Consider the following 18,748-nt stretch of genomic DNA (forward strand, 5'->3'; position numbering starts at 1 on the left):
ATCAGAAACAGATGAGAAACTGGTAGCAAACATCTGTGCATGAACCACAGCGAAAACTTGCAAAACAACCTCCAAATAAATCAACAACTAGCATTCAAAATAAGCTTTATTCTGCTCCCCAGTTAAGCCAACTTTGTAGATGGTCCGAATAATGGGAATGATCTGTGGTTATTTCCTGTTCTAGAGAAATAGATGCATCAGTGGCTGTTTTCACAGCATTTTCTTAAAAAACCAAAACCCAACCCATTACGCATTTGTTTGTCAAGTAACTTCTCCCCTCCCCTCCCCACCCTCTGCAAAAACCCCATAGAAATTGTTTAGGCATGATTATTTTTGCAAGTACAGGTTTCCATGAGGTATGTTAATACTGTGAGTGAACCTACGTCACTTAAAAACAAACTAAAATGCAGTAATATTGTATAAGGGTGGAAAAAAACCTGACTTTAAAATAATTACCTACTCAGGTGCATTTGTCTAACATAAGTGACTTCAGGTTAAAAACAAAATCTAAATTAATAACAGCTGAAAGCATATATTCTCATAGAAAAAAAAAATAAAACAAGAAAACCACTAATACCCAAGGCACATTAATAAAGGGAAGTTTGGAAAGCAGTAAAACCCACCTATCAAAATGTTAGAAGTAGGAATTTCATCAGGTCTCTTGCCTCCTGCAGCAGCTGGGCTTTATGGGCCACAACTGGCAGAAAGAAATGGCTCTGTGCTAAGCCAGTCCTAAGTCTCCTACCTTGTCTTTAGGTCTGGGCCCTCCCAAGCACTCAGGATTCCTCACCCTCAGCCATGACCTGTTCTTAACAGCAAATCATTGCTTACCAAACCATCTTGCCACCACAGAGGCAGGTTTTGTGCAGCACGATTCTGACCAGCAACCAGCAAACATCCCACAAAGAGCCGAGCGGCTTCCCTGCAGAAATACACCTTTTTCCACATAAAAGCACTCCTCTAATGGAGCACACAACACCCGTGACAGAAAGTCAGCGCAACCAAGGTTTAAGCCAGAATACCATGGATGGACAGCAAAAGCTAAGGCCTGAGGAGCTGCACAGGGAACGCCATCTCTGGTGTAGCTAGAGGGACAGTGGCTCTACCTGGCAGTGTCAAAAAACAACTTCTGGGAGTTATTTACAGCAACTAACATAGGAAGCAAGTAGAAGTCCAGCACTGCGAGGCCGCATCGCTTTATCACACTGCACACAGACTCAGCTGAGAGGCCAGGCTGGGCAAGGCCATTGCCAACTTCAGCTTCTGGTTCAGTCCTCACCAACCCAAGATCGCTGCCTGATTGCTCAGTGATATTCTCTTTAAAACTAAAAAGTTTAAAAAATATATATATTTTTTTCTTTCCCAAAGCCAGACAAGGTTTTCATAGCAGCATCTTGACAACACTTTGTGAGGGATGGCTCAATGGTCCTGGAGTATTTGAAGGCCGTATTCCAAACTCCAGGCGTTTCACTAACCTGCAAATAAAAAACAACAAAAGTACATTTCTTGCTCAGTTTTACCATCTTCAGAATTGCTGATCACTTGCAGAGTACACTGTTCAGCATGAGACATCAACAGATAGAAGAAAATCCCCCTGAGCCCTAAGCGAGCCTGTTATCTAACTGGGCTGAGTTTCCGCTGTAACACTGGGCTCTGTTTCCCTGCGAGCAGAGAGCAGCTTTCTTTGACAGGTGTTGGAATTTATATGGCTCTTGAGGATTTCTTGGAGGAGCTTTCATAAGGTTTCTCCCCAGGCTGGGACAGCAAGGACGATGTGGAACACTCCTTCCACACAGCTTTGGGCCCTGGGTAGCAGGACAAACCGGTATGCCCAGCACAAGGGTCTAGTACTACAGGCGCTTAATTTACAGAGTATCTAAATAATGTGCGGTACAGAACTGGCACATTTTAAGCAGATGCTGAACTGCAATTTGTGATAATCTTACTGATTTTTCTTTGTTTAAAACAAGACAACCAGTTCAAGTGTTCAGACAAATGTATAAGTTCAGTTCTTTAACTTCCTGTCAGCTGCTCCCTGGAAACACATCTTAACAACCATAAAGCATTCTGAGTGACCCCGTTATCTGCTTTTCCAGTTCTCCCACAAATGAGAATCTTAAGTGTGCCATAATGTTCCTGAGATATCACTTCTATAAGAATATTTAGCACGAAACAAATTGAGTCAATAATCAAGAGCTCCTCTGCTGTACTTCATCCCATTTAAACACTGGGTTTATAATAAAATATATATATTACATTTTATCTGAATTTGTGGTTTTCAAACCTTGATTCCAGTTAGTCTTTGAATTTCAGCAGCTACTGATTCCAACTCTTAATCACAGAATTATAGAATGTCCTGAGTTGGAAGGGACCCACAAGGATCATCAAGTCCAACTCCTGTCCCTGCACAGGATGACCCCAAAATTAACACTATGAACTGATCTGAAACATTCAGATCATAATCCTGAATAACTAAGCTTCATATCTGTTGAAAACAAATCTGTCCCCACCAAAACAAATATTTAATACTAAATAGAACAGTATCAGCCACTAAGTTGTAACAGCAGCAGCTCTCAGTGAGACAGCAGAGCAGACACTCACCCCGTGTCACCCAGCGGCTGAGGGCTCAGGCGGGTTTCCAGGACATCTCTGTTCATGTACATGGACACCGCGGTTCTGTTTGGAGACTGGTCATACACAAAGTTTCGGCAAGACGCAAGTTTGGACTCCAAAGCCTAAGAGAAACACAGACGAGACAAATGTCAGGCATCGCCCTTCTCTTTCACAAGATGGCACTGTGGCACACCCAAACAGCAGCAAGGGTGTTTGGGGATTTCTTTGATTCTTTCGGAAGGAGGTGTCCAGTAGAGGAACCTGCCAGACCCCAGGGCCACACAAGTTCTGAATTTTCAAAAAGATTAAGTCAGTCATCTCTCTAAAAGCAATTTTCTGTTTCTGCAGGGGAGGTCAAGGAGTTGCTGCTGTTCACCAGCAGGAACACAAAATCTTCACCTTCCTCAGGGAGATTTTGACATCTTTCTTGGAGGTATCACTTCTTAGGTTTGAGCTGTTTCTCTGGACACACACTAGGTTGTATGTACTAGGTGGTACACCAAAGGGAACTGATCCCCTCTTCTCCCCCACATGCTCCCACCCTAGATCATTCCTGCTTTGTTGCTGGGTTACTCTTCAGCTGTATCAGAAAGTCATACAAATGCTTGTGCCAAAACAGCACTGGGCTGTTAGGGAGAAAACAGAAGGACAATTTTTCCAGCATCAGCACTACATTAAAAGTCAAACTACAGCTTAACATGACATTAGGCCTTGCTCAAAGGGTCACTGGCCTCTTAAAACAAACTTCATCAGAAGCCCACTGAACAGCAGGCACCAGCCTTTCCTTGCTACCTTTCATGGAAGCAGATCCCTTCTTAATTTACTCATGCCAATTTATTCTTTCTGCACATGCACTTCCAGAAATTTGTAGAGGAAGATCCTATCCCCATGTGGGTAAGGTCTGAGAAAAACAGAGCAGGGTCCATCTTTATTTGGAGGCTGGTCAGAAACATACAAAGTCCAGACCAAATTTCAAGGCCATGCTTAGCTAACCTGGAGGCAAAGTCTCCTCTGAAGCAGCAGCACGAACAGCGCCGGCTGCGGTTTCAAACAGCTCCACCTTGCCAAGAGCCCTGGCTAGCAGGGAAAAGCTCACCCCCACTTTCCGCAGCAAGTCTCCCACGATGTTCAGTGCAGATATTCTTGCAGCAGGTGTGAGAGGGGTTGCACCGTAACTGTCCTCAAGACCTGCAGGACATGTTAAAGAAGGATACATTACTCATTAACAATAAGAAAATTGTACAAAAAAAAAAGCTTTCACACTGAAAACCAGAAGACAGTCTGACATACAGAGCAGAGAAAGCATCAATATCTTCACCTTTTTGTATCTCACCTCCAGATCTTTCATATCCATTAGGAATATGAAGCACTGTGTCCCTGACACAGCTCAAGTTAGGCTGTCTTAAGCTAAAGTCTCCAGATGTGCTCTGTCTCGAGCTTCTAGAGATCTGTTCTACCAGTCTACTCTGCACCTCAGTTGCTGCAGTGGGATGTGTCCTCAGAGAGGACCAGCGTCTCCCATTTTACTACAAATATCCAAATCATCTCACTTTTACAGAAGCATTAATTCCTCCACACAAAACACGTAATTTTACGCTAAGCATACTGAAGCCCCCAATCAAGCTTCGTTAGTGCTCAGAGCTATAATATTACTTAATCAGAATGCGACAGTACAACTCCCTACACCTACACAGGAATACAGTTACCCAAATTTCTGGCTTTTTTAAGGAGATCAGGGAATTATTGTTATTGAAATAACCAGAGCTCACAAAAAGTAACTAATATTCTCGACATGAAAGCAGAGAAACAGTCATTTAGTACGGACAGCTGGGATGACTTGTCAGTGTCCTGCTGTTTCAGAGTAGAAAAAAAGCTTCTCTCAAAGAGCACATACTCTCACAGAGAAGTAAATTCAAGTAATACGAGCATGGCATTAAAGATCACACTGAAGTTTTTAAAATCATTCCCCTAAGTTGGCCAAACATCTCTGGGACAGTTGTGAACTAATAGTAAAGTCCCAACAGCTCATCTTGTCCCTAACAATTATTATTACTGGACAGTTCAAGTCAAATGGAAGTGAACAGCCTATGAATAACCCCCAAAAATCAGTGTACAAATACTGAGACCATGATGACTAGATTTAGGTGTATCTAACTGAAACACTCAACACTGCTCCCTTCTTGTCACTCCTCCTTCAGCCAGAAACTACAGTAAAACCAAGAGCATCAAGCAGCATTTGTGTGCTGGTTCCCTGTCAGTCACCTCTCCTAAATGCTGCAGGGGTGGGTGTGTTGATGTTGGGTGCCCGGTGCACGGAGGAAGTTGAGGGCACAGATAAGGACGCTTGAACTGCAGTGTCTGTTCTTTCTGTTTCCTGGGCAGTCCGCATCGGTGTTTTGGGTTTCTCCTGTTTCTGCTGCACTGCAAGCTCTTGTCGTAGATCTACGAAGGAAACAAAACAAAGCAAGACTTCAGAGTCTGTATCCATCAAGATACAAACAGGTGAGAAGGCTTGTTTTGCCCAAAAGATTGTTCTCCTTATGGAGGTGAAGTCACTTATCCCTGTAAAGCTTACTCCAGGTATACGTTCAAAATCTAGCTAAAGGCTTTTCTAGGACTGTGGCTCAAGATGTTTTTGTAGCATTAGTTCAGTTGCTATATCTGGCTTTAATTTGCATATCCTTTTGCAAGGCTCCTTTTGAGGCAGGGAGTTAACCCCTTGCCAAATGTCATGGGCTGTAAGGGGAGGCACAGAGCTAGGCTCGGCAGCTTGGCACATGTCAGCTTCATTCCAGCTCCTGGCCAGGCTGAGATCCTACCTGTTGTACCCTTTTCTCTTCTATCCTGGTTTCCACATGAAGGAAACCTGGGCTGAGGCGAGGTGGAAGCCACAGCGCTGTCTAGCCAAGGGTCAGAGCACTTCCATCCCACAGCCTGGCTGTAGCTTCTGGAAACCACTCAAGGGCACAGAACCTGAGCAGATCTGAAAATAGAAGGTGTTTTTCCAGCTACATGGTCTCTCTCTTCTCACCTGGCCTTACTGACAGATACCGAGAAGCCAGCACGTGAGGCTGTTCAAAGGTAACCAGAAGTCAGTTCTACTGCCCCATTACTGTTTCATTGACTACACTTTTCACAGGCCAGGAAACAACAAGGTTAATGGTTATTAAAACTGGCCTTCATGAGTTACAAGAAGCCAGACCAGCACGTGTCACAGCTGGACTGGCTCTTCTTAACGCCCTAAGGTCCTGAAGCTTCACCACTGATTAGGAGAAGACTGGAACAGACTTTTGTTTCTGTGAGCTGCTCTGGAACAAGGTCAGAAGTTCAAGGAGCAGCAAGGAACAGTCTTGAAGCTTCCTCATTTACTTCTACATTTCAGATAACAGATTGAAAAGGTGCAAACATAAAAGCCAGCTACAAGCCAGGAGGGGAGAAAGGGAAAGATCCAAGGAATTTCTGGCTAACCTCTTGCTTCATCTTTCAGGCGCTGCACAGACTCCAGGAGGTTTTCTTTCTCATCCAGCTCACTCTCCAGAAAAGCATTTCTTTCAATAGCCTGGTTTAAACGCTGTTCAAAATCCTCCAGAGACATTATAGTGGCTCTGAAAAAGAGTGCACAAGGTGTCACTACCAGATCCTTCAACCACATAGAGGAACTCCCTCTTTCACAAGGGATTATGTGTTTTTGTTTGGTTTGCTTTGCTTTGTTCTATCATTATTTTTTTTGTAGCTTGTAAGATATGAAAGAGTGCAATGTGCACAGGGGAAGGGAAAAAATTGTCACATTTCCCATCTGCCACAGACCTCTTGACCACGGTCATCACCTGATTAGTTGAGAATGGCCGTGCCAATGAGCACAGCATCACAAACAGTTCAGTGACACTGTGCTCACAGGACAGCACAGAGGTGGAAAATGAAAACACAGAAGGTGGGTCACCTTTTTGCTCTTTCCAAGTCATCATTTGCTTGCTCAAGTTCTCGAATGTATTTCTGAAGCTGATCTTTAATAGCTTTTGTCTGTGCCAAGTCGTCTTCCAGCGCAGAGATTTGCCTGTATCCTTCTGAATGTTGCATTTCAATCTTTTCCTAATCAAAGGCAAATCAAACAGCACATCAGTGACTTAGCAATGCACATACCCCTTCTGTGGCGTTGTCTGAGCCCCTTTAAAGGCAGATGCTCCGTCACTTCATGCAAAGTCAGCTCCACACCACGTGGCAGGGAAAGCTTCACAGCACACTGTCTGCTGCAACACCTTGCTATCAGATCACTTCAACATGCCAAGGATTACTTTTTTTGAAACTCCAAGATTGCGGTATGAGTAGCATTCCTGAAGTGCTTTCTCCATTCAGAATTGAAGTACAATACACTTGAAGTCATTGAAAGCAAATCCGTGCACTGGAATTTTAAACCCACGGCATGTAGTCTAGCATGATTGATAATGTGAAGACAGCTATTTTAGCACATGAAATTCTTGTTTGCTTACAGTGCGGTGGCACCGCTACAATTTCAGATCTCTGAAGCATAGTTACATGCTGAATTTAAGAGCCCCCAAACTCCAAGAAGAGTTTCAACTGGCTTAACAGAAAACTCTGAACAAACCCTCCAAAGCATTATTTATGTTTATTTTTAGGTAGTGTGAACTCTGTTTCCAAGCAGGAGCAGGCACACATGCTAGGCTGGTAAAGCTCAAAGCCTTGGCTGTGTGGGCCTCACAAAGTTCACCGGCGTTGACCCAGATGCAGACACCAACCCTTGATGGGCTCAGTTAACACTGCTGCTCAATAGCTTCACAAGTTTAATGCTTTGCTCTTGAATTGATTCAGATAAAAACCCAGAACTGCAAGGTTTGAGTCTTTGTTTTCAGCCAATTGTAATAAACTATCAGCTGATCTGGCCATCAATGGACTCTCTGTTCCTTCACTGCAGGCTATTACTGCAGTTTGCAGGCTGCATGAATAGCCAATTGTTAAAAGGTTTGTTTCAAGCAGAATATGTTTTAATAAAGTTATCAGCTGTGAAGGATAAGATTTTCTAAAATATGTTTACCCTCCACTTTTTGAGGTTCTATGTTGTTTCTACTGTTTTCATTCTTAACTGCTTTGGCTGGTTCATTGTCCCCTCCTCTCGTCCTGGCTCCTCTAAAGAAAGAAAATAGTTTGCACCTCCCTCAACTAAATGAACTGCAGGTTTTGTTTTTGTTGAACTTACACCTTCTCCCCCAGCCCATCAGCTTCCACAGGTTTATGTGACTACATGAAACAGCAGACCAATACTCCATACACCATGTCGAGCATTTAATACTGCTAAGGTACTGATACAAGAACAAAGATCAGTGCAACATAACAAATACAATGAAACCTGTCAACAGCATCTTTAATGAGACTGAAATGAGGTAGACTAATCTCTCTTCATACTCTAGATAGCTTCATTGTTTAAGTCACTCTAGTATAAAGTTCCATCTCAGTAAGTTCATATTCCTTACATTTTACAATTATGGAAGTTAATGCTTTTCAGCTGGTTCTTAGTTTCACAGAAGGCTAACCAAGTACAAAGAGGACAAATTATTTTCTCCAAGTACACAAAGATGTGGTAATGAAACCAGGACTGAAGCTGCTTTATTCCTTGCAGTTATGTGTGTTACCTCCTGGCTGCTCCTTCCCAGCTTATCTGGAATGCCAGATAAGAAATACACAATTGTGTAAAAAGGGTTTAGAACTACTAAGATTTCTTACGTAATGCAAGAATACAGCTGGAACATTTGTATTTTGATTGTTCTACAGTATTATCTGTGTCTGCACAGTGCAGACAAGAAAGCTGTGAACAAAAGCACTAAGTAAATGGAAGAAGGAAGAGAACAGCAGCTCTGTTATGTTCATGTTTAGTCTCCACTCTACTGCAAACAAATTGCTCTCATCTCAAACCTATCCTGACACATATTCACAACCTGCAAACAGGAGTTCGGGAACATTACCAAGGCGTCCAAGCACCCTCAAAGCAGACAATGGATTGGTATTTCTTAATTTTTCAAGACTTTTTGCAGTTTTCTGTCCAATCTCTTTGTAATGCTGAATGTTCCTGTTCAACAGGCAAGATGAAATTGCACGTGCCTGTCTTGTTCACCGTTGCACTTCGGACGTGCAAGTACTGTGTGTATCATCCACTCCTACCTTAACTGACTCCAGTTCCATCCGCAGGCGATTGTTTTCTGACAGAAGGTCTCTATTTCTGGACTCTGTTTGCTGCAGCTGAGTCTCCAGTTCAGCTTCATACTCTCGACTCCCTTCTTGGAATTCACGCAGTTCCTCCTGTGTATTCTCAGCACTAGAGAGCAATTTCAGCAACAGAATTCATCATTGTGAACAAAGAACAAAAATCTCTCTTGTACACTCCAGGTAAAAAAATACTGCTCCTTAACACAGAAGGCTCTACGCCCTTCTCCAACATACATATTCCATAGGAAGGGAGGATCATATGCAAATGTCTGTCCAACAAGCATGGAAAGCCACCCCAAACAAATTTAGAAAGCCCAAATAAATAGAAAAATCCCCAAATCTGTATTCACACTATAGGTGTTGAGGACACATGGAGTCTCTTTAGCTTGTACATTGTCCACTGCCATCTGCAGATTTTATCTGTTATTGAATTCAATTACTTACTTGGAAATATGAACAAAGCAAGTAAGAAAGAAAGAAAAAGATGGAAGGAAAGATATTCTTGTATTCTTGAACAATTCTACTGAAACAATTCTCCAGCAAGCTAAACAAGCAGCATGGAAAAGTGTGAACACTTGGTCTAAGACAAACCCACCAATATCAGCATCTAGAAAGTTGGCATTTTTTTTGCCCTTTGATGCATTTACAGCAACATAATGAGCTAAAGGGAGGAGTGAAGCGTGTCCATTCTCAGCCAGGGATCCTCCTCCATGTACGTGACGTCAAACCATTCTTGATTCAGAGATACAAAGAATGACAGCAGCACCATGCCAGCGCACACAGTCCTACTCAAACCAGAGCAGGCACCACAACCAGCAGTGCCACAGCAGCACAGATTTGCTGCTCAAATCAGTATAAAGGACTCAGCTGCTGTAGTTCACGCAGAAGCATTGCTACTGCTACCACTCAAGACAGCTGAACCACTTTGAATTTACTCTCCCGCACAGGGTGTTTTCAAAAAGATGGACCCAATTTCAAAGCAATATAGGGGTGTTTCAAAAAGATGCAAATTGAAATTACTGTATCTCTGCAACCATGAACCGCCCATGAATGAAACTCTTATCACTTGAAAGGGCAGGGCGTAGAATTTTAAATTATTAAGGCTAGATGCCTCTCACAAACACAAACAGCTCCAGCCTCAGTCATTCGCAAGACGGTGATCCCACAACACAAAGTGTTTTGGTTGCATCTTTTTGAAACGCCCTGTGCCTTTGAACGTGGTGCTACACACCCCATCAAACAACTTAAAGGAAGGAAGCCATTGCCTTACCACTGCTTGTATTTCATAGCCAGCTCTTTCCAGTATCTGGTCTCCTCTTCCACTGAGCTGAAGTGATGTCCTTCCGAGTCTTCCATGATGAGTTCGCAACGTTTAAAACCCCGGGTTCATTTTTGTTCCGCCCTAGAAAGTTAAAGGATAAAGGATAAGAACTAAGACTGAGCTACCTCAGTACTTTTTGGTGCAGAGCAGCAGGTCACTGCACAGTTGGAGTTCAAACTCAAGGCTTGACGAGGCTCTGTCAGACACCATAAATGTGAAAGAACCACTACTGAGTAACCAGGTTCCTTTCCCCAGTTCTCCCAAGGCTGCTCCACACTTAACACCACATCCCCAGCACTGAGCACCTTTCCCACCCTCTGACTACGCAGCACAGAGCACCAAACCAAACACTTCAGCTTCAGCTGTGCTCACGCACACAGAACACAAATAAAAGACAAAACATCACGGGCACAACTTCAGCTCCAAATGAGCTGAATTGTCAGCTTCAACAACACTGAAGACACTTACCATGAAATTAAAGAGCAACTTGTAAAAGACACAGATAAAGTACTCAAGATACTAATTTCCTGTGTTAATACTTCCAGGAACACCTAAGCTTTTTATGAACATTACTGATGGACACATGAAACATTTCTCCCGAGGTCAACATAGACAAAGCTACTTGACTTTAAACCTGAAATGTCATAAACCATGCATGGCTGAGAGCCACGATATACCTGGATACCTCAGAGAGCCATGGGAGAAGGGAGCTCCAGAAATTCCCAAGGAGGTGAGGATGAAAGCTCCAGAGAGGTTTCAGTGGGATCACACCTGGCTGGACCAGGTACGCAGAGAGATTGCACCAACCTGGTGACCAATCCAGACCATCCAGTTGTCCCTGTGCCAGCACAAACCCAGTCACAGGACACAGGTCCCACCTGGGAATGACACATGAAAGGGCCGCAGGGGAATCAAGAACCTCGAGCTGGTCACTCCTGCTTTAAGACTTAAGTATCTAGAGACCACAATTGAATAAATGCACTTTGATGGGCATGATGCACTCTACTATAAGAAACAGGTCACTAGCAAATATTATATGAGTTAGTCTTGACAATAGAGAAACATAAAACTTAATGCTCCAGACAACCTGCCCACGTCTAACCCTGGGTGAGACAAAGATTCCACAGACATTTTCAATTTAATAGAAACCCAAACAGATCAAGGACAGTACATAAAGGTGGAGTTTAACAATTCGTGACAATGGCAGTTGACAGAAAACTGCATTGCTGAAACCTAATGACTGAGGAAACATAGTTCTTCTATCAAATTTCAGCTCCAGATCTACTGAGCAAAACATTTTCTAGGGGTAATCCTGCTGGAATAAAGGGGAAGAAAATAGCCAAAGGCTTCAAAGATCATTTAGACATCAGTCCTGCCTTCCGCTTTATTTATGAGACTCAGGAAAATGCTAGAGTCTGAGCAACATGTCATAGCTAAAGAAAATGTGCATCTACTGCACATCTACTGAACTCAGTGGAAAAAATTATTCATCACCTGTGCTGAGACTTTCCAGAAAATCACCTGGTTTAAACAAGCTTAAGAGCTATCTATCTAATAACTCTACTGAGACAAACATAAGTAGTTCTTTACTACGGACCACAGTATCAAGTACTTACAGTAGTCTGGTAATCTAAAGCCCAATTCTCACGTCCCCAGCAATGCTGCACAGTCCAAGCCCTTGTCACGGCCCAGGGGATTTTCAGGTTACAGAGCAAAGGGTGAGCAGTGTCACAGCTCAGCGGCTGTGCCCACACCTCAATGCATGGTTAGCTACACACCCCCAAAAATTATGCTGTTCTTTGGAAGGGGAGCTGGCAGGTGAGGGGAAGAGTTACTAAGTTTTAGTTTTTATAATGCAGTTTCATTACACAAAATGGCAATTAGACAAAACTACATGTTTTCTTTCTAACAAATAAAACCACTATGTGCTGAGACACTTTCAGCAAGAAGTCTCAAGGCTGCTGCTCTTTGTATGTACTTACCAAAATATGCACTGGGGAAAAAAAGAGTGGAAAAGGAGCGTGAAGAGGAGTGATTTTCCTAACAGCACCCTTGCCCATTAAAAATAAAAATCTCAACCAAACATAATTAACATGCTTGACCTAGGATCGTTTACAACACATCTACTCTATCATTTTTAAGCGAACTGAAGGTGTCTTTGAAGTTAATGAGCATGTCCTCATGCTCAAGGCGCTGTGTACACACAGACCAATCCTTGCAGTGCATTTGGGAAGAAAAAAATAATTGTCTTTTACAGATGAGGGAGAGGGAGGAGGGGTCAGACACAAAGAGGTGATGCAGGTGCAATGAGAAACCAAAAAGGTCTATCACCCATCACTGCGGTCAAAGCACTGCAGAGAACAGCAAGCTAGAGTTCCTTCAGATGGTTATTTCTCACCATTCGACAAGTTTCTGTATTTCTTCAAGAACAAAGATTCCATCCAGGGTATGCCTGGGTTTGCTACACAAACTAAAATGTATTTCAGAAGTGTCCAAAGAGGAATTCTTCCGACACAAGTGTTAGAATAAATCACATATCTGTGTTCAGACAGTCACCAAAAAGAAGTCAGACTAAGATAAAGATGGATTGCAAGATATCTTGCTCCCGAAAGCTTCCAAACAACCCTCTGGAACCAAAAGACACAGCTCCCATTGGCCTCAAAAGCCTTAATATGCTCATATCTGGCTCTCACTTGTGTTTGCACACTGCACTTTGGAAGGACTAAAAGAATGTACTAATTTGCATTTTTTAAGACTGTACAGTCACATACAAAGGAACTTTCCTTAACTGAGCTCCACAGAACCTCGACAACTTTCACAGATGGAGAGAGGTGCTGTCCCCTTCTGTTTCTAATTATGTCTTTGCAAACATGAGATTGCGGACCCACGAAGGATGTTATCCGTCAACAGTACACTCTGCTTCACAGTTACCATTACTAAATAGTCCTTATAATTTAAAATTGTTAAACTGCAAATACACAGGACTGTGGACCTATACTTATTCCACAGAGATGACACCACACAGCAGAGACTGTTTCACTCCTGTCCCAAGCCATGGGTGCATGCTTTTTGTCTGAAACACACAAGGAAAACCTATTAGGCTCCCTGTACACCTGCACTACATCTTAGCTCACAGGGATTTTCAAACTAAACAAGGATGTAAGATACAAACTGAAACAGAAAAGAAAAATCCCAAGTTTTAGACAAAGTGTTAAAACCTTTTTGTTCTTCTGAAACTGGATTAAAAAAACAAACACCACAAAACAAAGCACAAGAAAACCACTCATAAATATTTCTAAGCTGCCTGTAGAAAGGGTATGGCTTTGACTTCTTGTTTTTCCCCGTTGCCTTCCACCTTGATTTTTAACAGCTTGGAGACAGTACGCAAAAATGCCTGGAAAGTAATTAATTAAACCAATTAGGAACTTCTCATTGTCTACGCTCACTACAAAAGGGGGAAAGTAAGGGAGGTAGAGGAGGTTTTAGCAATGTTTTGCTAAACATTGGCAAATGTGGAAAAAAATAAGGAGAGAAATTCTCACTCTATAGCAGGCACACGCTGGCTGCATCTTCTTTGGTTTTGCACACATGAAGCCAGAAGAGACGTCTGGCCAGATTTCCTGCATGCAGGCAGCACAAGTGCTGGTCAGAGCATTACAAAACCTCTACATCATACGGGAAATGGAAGCGTTTATGGGTGGGGAGTGGACTTCTGCAATGAGAAAAACACCTCAGCAGAAATGTTGCGGAAACTATTTCATACAAGTGAGAGCAGAATTGCAAAATTCTTAAGGAAAAAAAAAAAAAAACAACAAAACAAACACTAAAAAAAAAAGAGTCACACACAAAATTATTGAAGGAACTTCAATCTGGGAATCAGAGTCTGAGTTCACCAAATTCACCATGACCTCAACATAGATTCTGTTCCAGTCCTAGCATAAAAGACTCAAGACAACCCTGCACACCTTTTTTTTTTTTTTTTTAAAAACAAAAGAACATTTTACTTCGGTGAACAATGTTGGCCTCTCTTTGTAGTGATAATGCCTGATGGCCTGAGTCAGAGTACTTCATATTGTAACAAAAAAACAAGAGTAAAACAGCACCATAAATACTACTGAATTATCCATGGCAGAGATGATGAAGCTCCTATCAGACATTTTTTCCTAACTGTAAACCAAAACAAAAAGCCCTTTTTGCTCCTGAAAAGCTTTCCCATCCTATGAAAACTACGTTTTCTTAAGAGTCCCCTCCCAAGGGGCTTCCTGTAACATAAGGGCCTGTTTTCTTTTGTTTGAGCAATACAAAAGAAAATCACCACAAGAGAGAGAAAAGCAAGAGGTCACTGGAGCAGCAGGATTAGTGCAGAATCCCACAGCCGGCACTGAAAAGAGCGATCATCTTCTCAGGGCTTTCTCTCCCAAAGGGCTCAGTTCAGCAGAGCCCTCGTCTCCTCCGATCCCAGCCCAGCGTTTCCAGATATTCCTAAGGAAGCTCCGTGGATTTTCCCCTCCCGAAACGCCTGACCTTGCCGCCTCCAGCCGAGGGGTCAGTGCCGGTGCTGCCCACGGCCATACGGAGCTGGGCGGGAGCTCAGCAGCGGGCACGGTTCCCACACTCCCCCCCCGCAGCAGCCTTAACTCCAGAAGCGCGTCCGCAGAGAAGGATGCGGGACGGGCGGGGTCCCAGCTCCGTCTCCCCTTGCCTCACTACCCCAGTTACCACCGCAGGACAAGGGACAGCGTCGCACCGAAACCGCCCTTCCCCTCCCTCCTCCGCCCCCGGCGGGGCAGCCCCGCTGCCACCCGCCTCTCACCGCTGCGGCTCCCAAGCTCTCCCCGCGCCGGCCGCCGCCGCCGCTCGCCCCGGCCGGCCCGGCCCGGCCCGGCTCAGCCCGGCCGCCCCCCATTGGCTGCTGATCACGTGCCGCTGTGAGCTCCACCAATCAGCGCCGCCAGGACGCGCCGGCTGGGAGGTTTGGAAAGTTTCGTTACTTTCAAAAGGCGCTCGGGGGCGGCCGGGCCTGCCCGGCCCTTCCCATCCCCTCCGCTCCCCGCGCCACCGGCCCCGCTCACACCCCATCCCATCCCTTCAGCCATGGCCCCCAGGGCCGGGAGTGACGGCTCGTCCTCACGCTCAGCCCTGGCACGCCTGAGCCGCGCTCAATCCCTTCATCAGTGCTTGCCGAGCCGCAGCGGGCACAAGCGCCTGCAACCTGTAAGGCGTTAACGGTAGAAATCGGCAGCTGCCACCGCGCTGTGATTTAAATACGCATTTTCTCTTGAAATGCTCTAAAAGACAAAAAGCTTAACGTTAACTATTATTTTTTTTTATTCCAAATGCCTCTTCTGAAAGATCAAGAGGTGAGCCAGTGACCATAAATAACATCAGTGCAACATTTTTGGACCAAAGTCCCCTTTTCATGACTGAGGCCCAGGCTCCTGCATCACTGCAGCCCATGTTGCAAGGACAAAGCGGTCGATGAAATATTAGACCCTTATACTCATCTACATCTCAGGATGATGTCATCCCTCCAGAAAACGAGCCGCCAGCCTGCACAGGGGAATGAGCTCCTGCAGAGCGTGGGCTGAGCTGTGGCTCAACTCAGACCCCCCAGCCATGCCTCCTCAGGCAAGGTCAGGCTGAAGGGGACCCAGGGCTGTGGAGACTCTGAAATGCCCTTGCTGTGTTCCTACCCAACAGCGTACACAAACACTTGGTCATTAGGCGTGTCTGGCATTTGTTTCCGGAGTCAAACCATAACCACTAATTACCGCCTATGCGTAGATATGCTCCAGCCCACATACATGTGGCCATACGTCACCCAGTGTCACCACGCACTCATGCAGCACGTTTTACAAACTGCTGGGTGACCGGCACCCACACGCAGGGGCCCCCATCTCGGTTTCATCAACTTCTGTGATGCAATTCCAGCCTGGAGCAGAGTCTGGGCCTGGAAAGTCTTAACTGTCTAAATCAGGAATTCCTCTCCCGAAGGCTTTGCAGAACCAGGCTGGGATGGTAACAAAGGATGGACACTTTTCGGTAATAATATTCCACTAAGAGAAATCTGTCCACAACTAAAATACCTTTAACTGGAAAGGGTGAACAAAACAACTATACATTCAGTTCAGATGTTCAGCAGAAGTAAATGGAGACAAAGTATTATACGACTGTGAATAGAAAACTAAATTAGGTATTTAAAAAATTGGGTTAACAGCAATTTGCGATTCTGTCATTACCCAAGAATGTTTTTATTATCGTCTAAGTACAGAAAATAAACCAGATACTATCGTAGTACGTCCCCAGTAATTAAAAAATCTATACATTCTTTGCTAATTTGGATCAAAAGACATTTTACTTCAATTCTCCAAACAAATGTTTGATAGTGTCTCACATTATGACATTGAACTATGATATCAAGCTACAATACAGAGATGATATCAAAGGTACAACTGAATATTTTTAATAGTTCTCATCTAAAAATACTTGCAAAACATAGCAAAAGTTCTCAGATTTCAGAGGAAGCTGTTTACCCTCTCAGCCAATTCCGAAACAGTGTTAACAACACCCTAACAAATGCCAGAGACACTACTGTACACGAGCAATAAATATTAAAAAAGGTTACTATAATTACTATCACTGCCTTGTTTGCAAGTAGAACGAGAACATTCATCTTTTAAAATCAGCAGAGGAGAAGAAGAAATTATTTTATGCATTTATTTTTAGTTTGCTGATTAATAATTAATAAATGGCAGATTTTTGCGGTGCTAGGGTTCATGTCCTGGTTATTTTAAGGAGAATGCCACACTGATTCTTCCATGAAAGCTAAGCAAGCAAAAATGTATACACTTTCAGTTCTGGTAAGGTTGCAAGACTTTATTTTTGGCAATAACTTCTTACAGGAAAAAAAAATTTGCTTTGCTGCAATAATTAAATAACTTGCCACAGAACTACTTGCTCTATGGTTGGAACAGGAACTGACCATTTAGTGTCATTATAAACTACTGAATTTTTTTTAATGGACTACTGTTACAAATAAAAAGATGGGACAAACATGTATCAGAATACCACACGCAAATCTCGCTATCACTGAGGAGCAAGAATTCAACACAAATGAAGCCTATTTCTGTCTCTTTAAAAATGTTATGTAATTCTCTGCAGTCTGTATATGTAAAATTGGATTTGCATATACTTAAGCGAGAAATAGATTCTCGCTACTTTAAAACCCTTTTGAAACCTCGTACTGACAATTTTTTGATGAAACTGTCAAATGCTCATTATGATCAAAAGACACTAAGCCACCAAAAAGTGGACCCTGCCCTGCTCTGTCAGTAACTCCCTCCCAAAGGGCTCAGCTACCTGCACACCACAGAGCCAGCATGGCCTCGATGATGTGGGTTTGCTGCACAACTTTGGCCCAGGCTCCTGAGGGAACTGTTCAACGGTGAGACACAGTCATGCCTGCAGAAAGACAAGAAAAGTGAAATTACAAATAGAGACAGGGTTGTTGAAACAACAACTGCTAGTAGCACAAGAATTCAAGAGGAAAAATATCAATGTGGAAAGTTAAAAAAATCCTGAAGTGAATAAAACCCAGTTATCTTCAGTGGGGTGCCAGTATCACCCACATCAACAGCTCCAGGGAATGACTGGTTTTTAAAACTAAGGTAGCTGTGAGGGCTCACCCTTAATGCTTGTTTGGCCAGCAGATGTCAGGTTTTATCAGGTGGTGGGAGCACACTAATACCTAATCCAGTGGCTTGACAGAAACTTTTTTGTTAGTAATTGCTTTGTATTTTTAAGCCGTACATACCTTTCTTGGGGAATCTCCTTACACACAGCCAATGATGCCCAAGGTGACCCAGAGAAGAACACTACAGTTGCTTCTGTTAAAATATGCAAACAGCAGATTTCTGAACAGTATTGACATTTAACTGCTGTCCTCGGGCTTATGAGGATACACTGCCTTCAAGGGCTCAGGCTCTTAAAAAGTTAAAACTGTCCATTCCTGGCAACCTACCAAGATTTGGTATGTGTGTGAAAAAAACAAGTTAAAAGTGAAAGCTTAAATTTTACACAAGGCTTCAAATTATTATTACCTACAAGATCCCAGTCAAAAGTTGTGGCGATCTCCTCATCGCCCTGAGCGGCGAGGCGCACCTGGGACCTGCCGGGGGTCGGACAGCCCGGGACCCCCCAGACACCCCCCGGCCCCGGCCCCGACCTGCAGCCTCAGCTGTGCCTATCGGTGCAAGGTGAGGGTCCCGGGGGGCGGGGGAACAGGGCCGCTCCTCAGCCGTGGGCCCGGGGTGCCCTTGAGCGGGGCTGCCCCCAGGAGCCGCCTCAGCCCCTCAGGGCGACCCCGCCACCGTCCCGTCTGGCGCGGGCACCCGCGCAGCTCCCCCACCCCGGGGCCAGGTGCCGCCCGGCCCCGCCCCAGCCCGTCCCGGACAGCGGGAGCCGCAGCCCGTCGAAGCCATCGCTGCCCACCGGCCCGTTAAAAGCATCGCTGCCTGCCGGGCCGCCGCGCTGCGCGCCCGGGAGGGGCAGGAGGGAGGGAAGCGTTACGACAGCCGCCTTTGCGGCAGCCGCGCTGGT

General features: G+C 44.3%; 1 protein-coding gene across 4 annotated transcripts; it reads right to left on the reverse strand.

Moving 5' to 3' along the window:
• Window positions 1–88: 88 nt before the first annotated feature.
• NDE1 (nudE neurodevelopment protein 1) lies at window positions 89–18,568 on the reverse strand. Of its 4 annotated transcripts, XM_065850559.2 has the most exons (10): window positions 17,964–18,568; window positions 17,510–17,611; window positions 10,100–10,231; window positions 8,785–8,938; window positions 6,554–6,702; window positions 6,082–6,218; window positions 4,876–5,055; window positions 3,710–3,801; window positions 2,602–2,735; window positions 89–1,475 (listed from the first exon to the last, which is right to left on the reverse strand). In XM_065850559.2, the coding sequence occupies exons 3-10, from the start codon at window positions 10,183–10,185 to the stop codon at window positions 1,382–1,384; spliced, it is 1,026 nt and encodes a 341-aa protein (XP_065706631.1). In that variant the 5' UTR covers window positions 10,186–10,231; window positions 17,510–17,611; window positions 17,964–18,568; the 3' UTR covers window positions 89–1,381. The 4 variants fall into 4 exon arrangements, with proteins under 4 accessions (XP_065706631.1, XP_065706629.1, XP_065706632.1 ...); XM_065850557.2 differs by lacking the exons at window positions 17,510–17,611; window positions 17,964–18,568 and adding an exon at window positions 14,964–15,051; XM_065850560.2 differs by lacking the exons at window positions 17,510–17,611; window positions 17,964–18,568 and adding an exon at window positions 14,675–14,793.
• Between the last annotated feature and the right edge of the window lie 180 nt (window positions 18,569–18,748).

The sequence above is a fragment of the Patagioenas fasciata genome, chromosome 15 (assembly GCF_037038585.1).
Source record: "Patagioenas fasciata isolate bPatFas1 chromosome 15, bPatFas1.hap1, whole genome shotgun sequence".
Lineage (NCBI taxonomy): Eukaryota > Metazoa > Chordata > Aves > Columbiformes > Columbidae > Patagioenas > Patagioenas fasciata.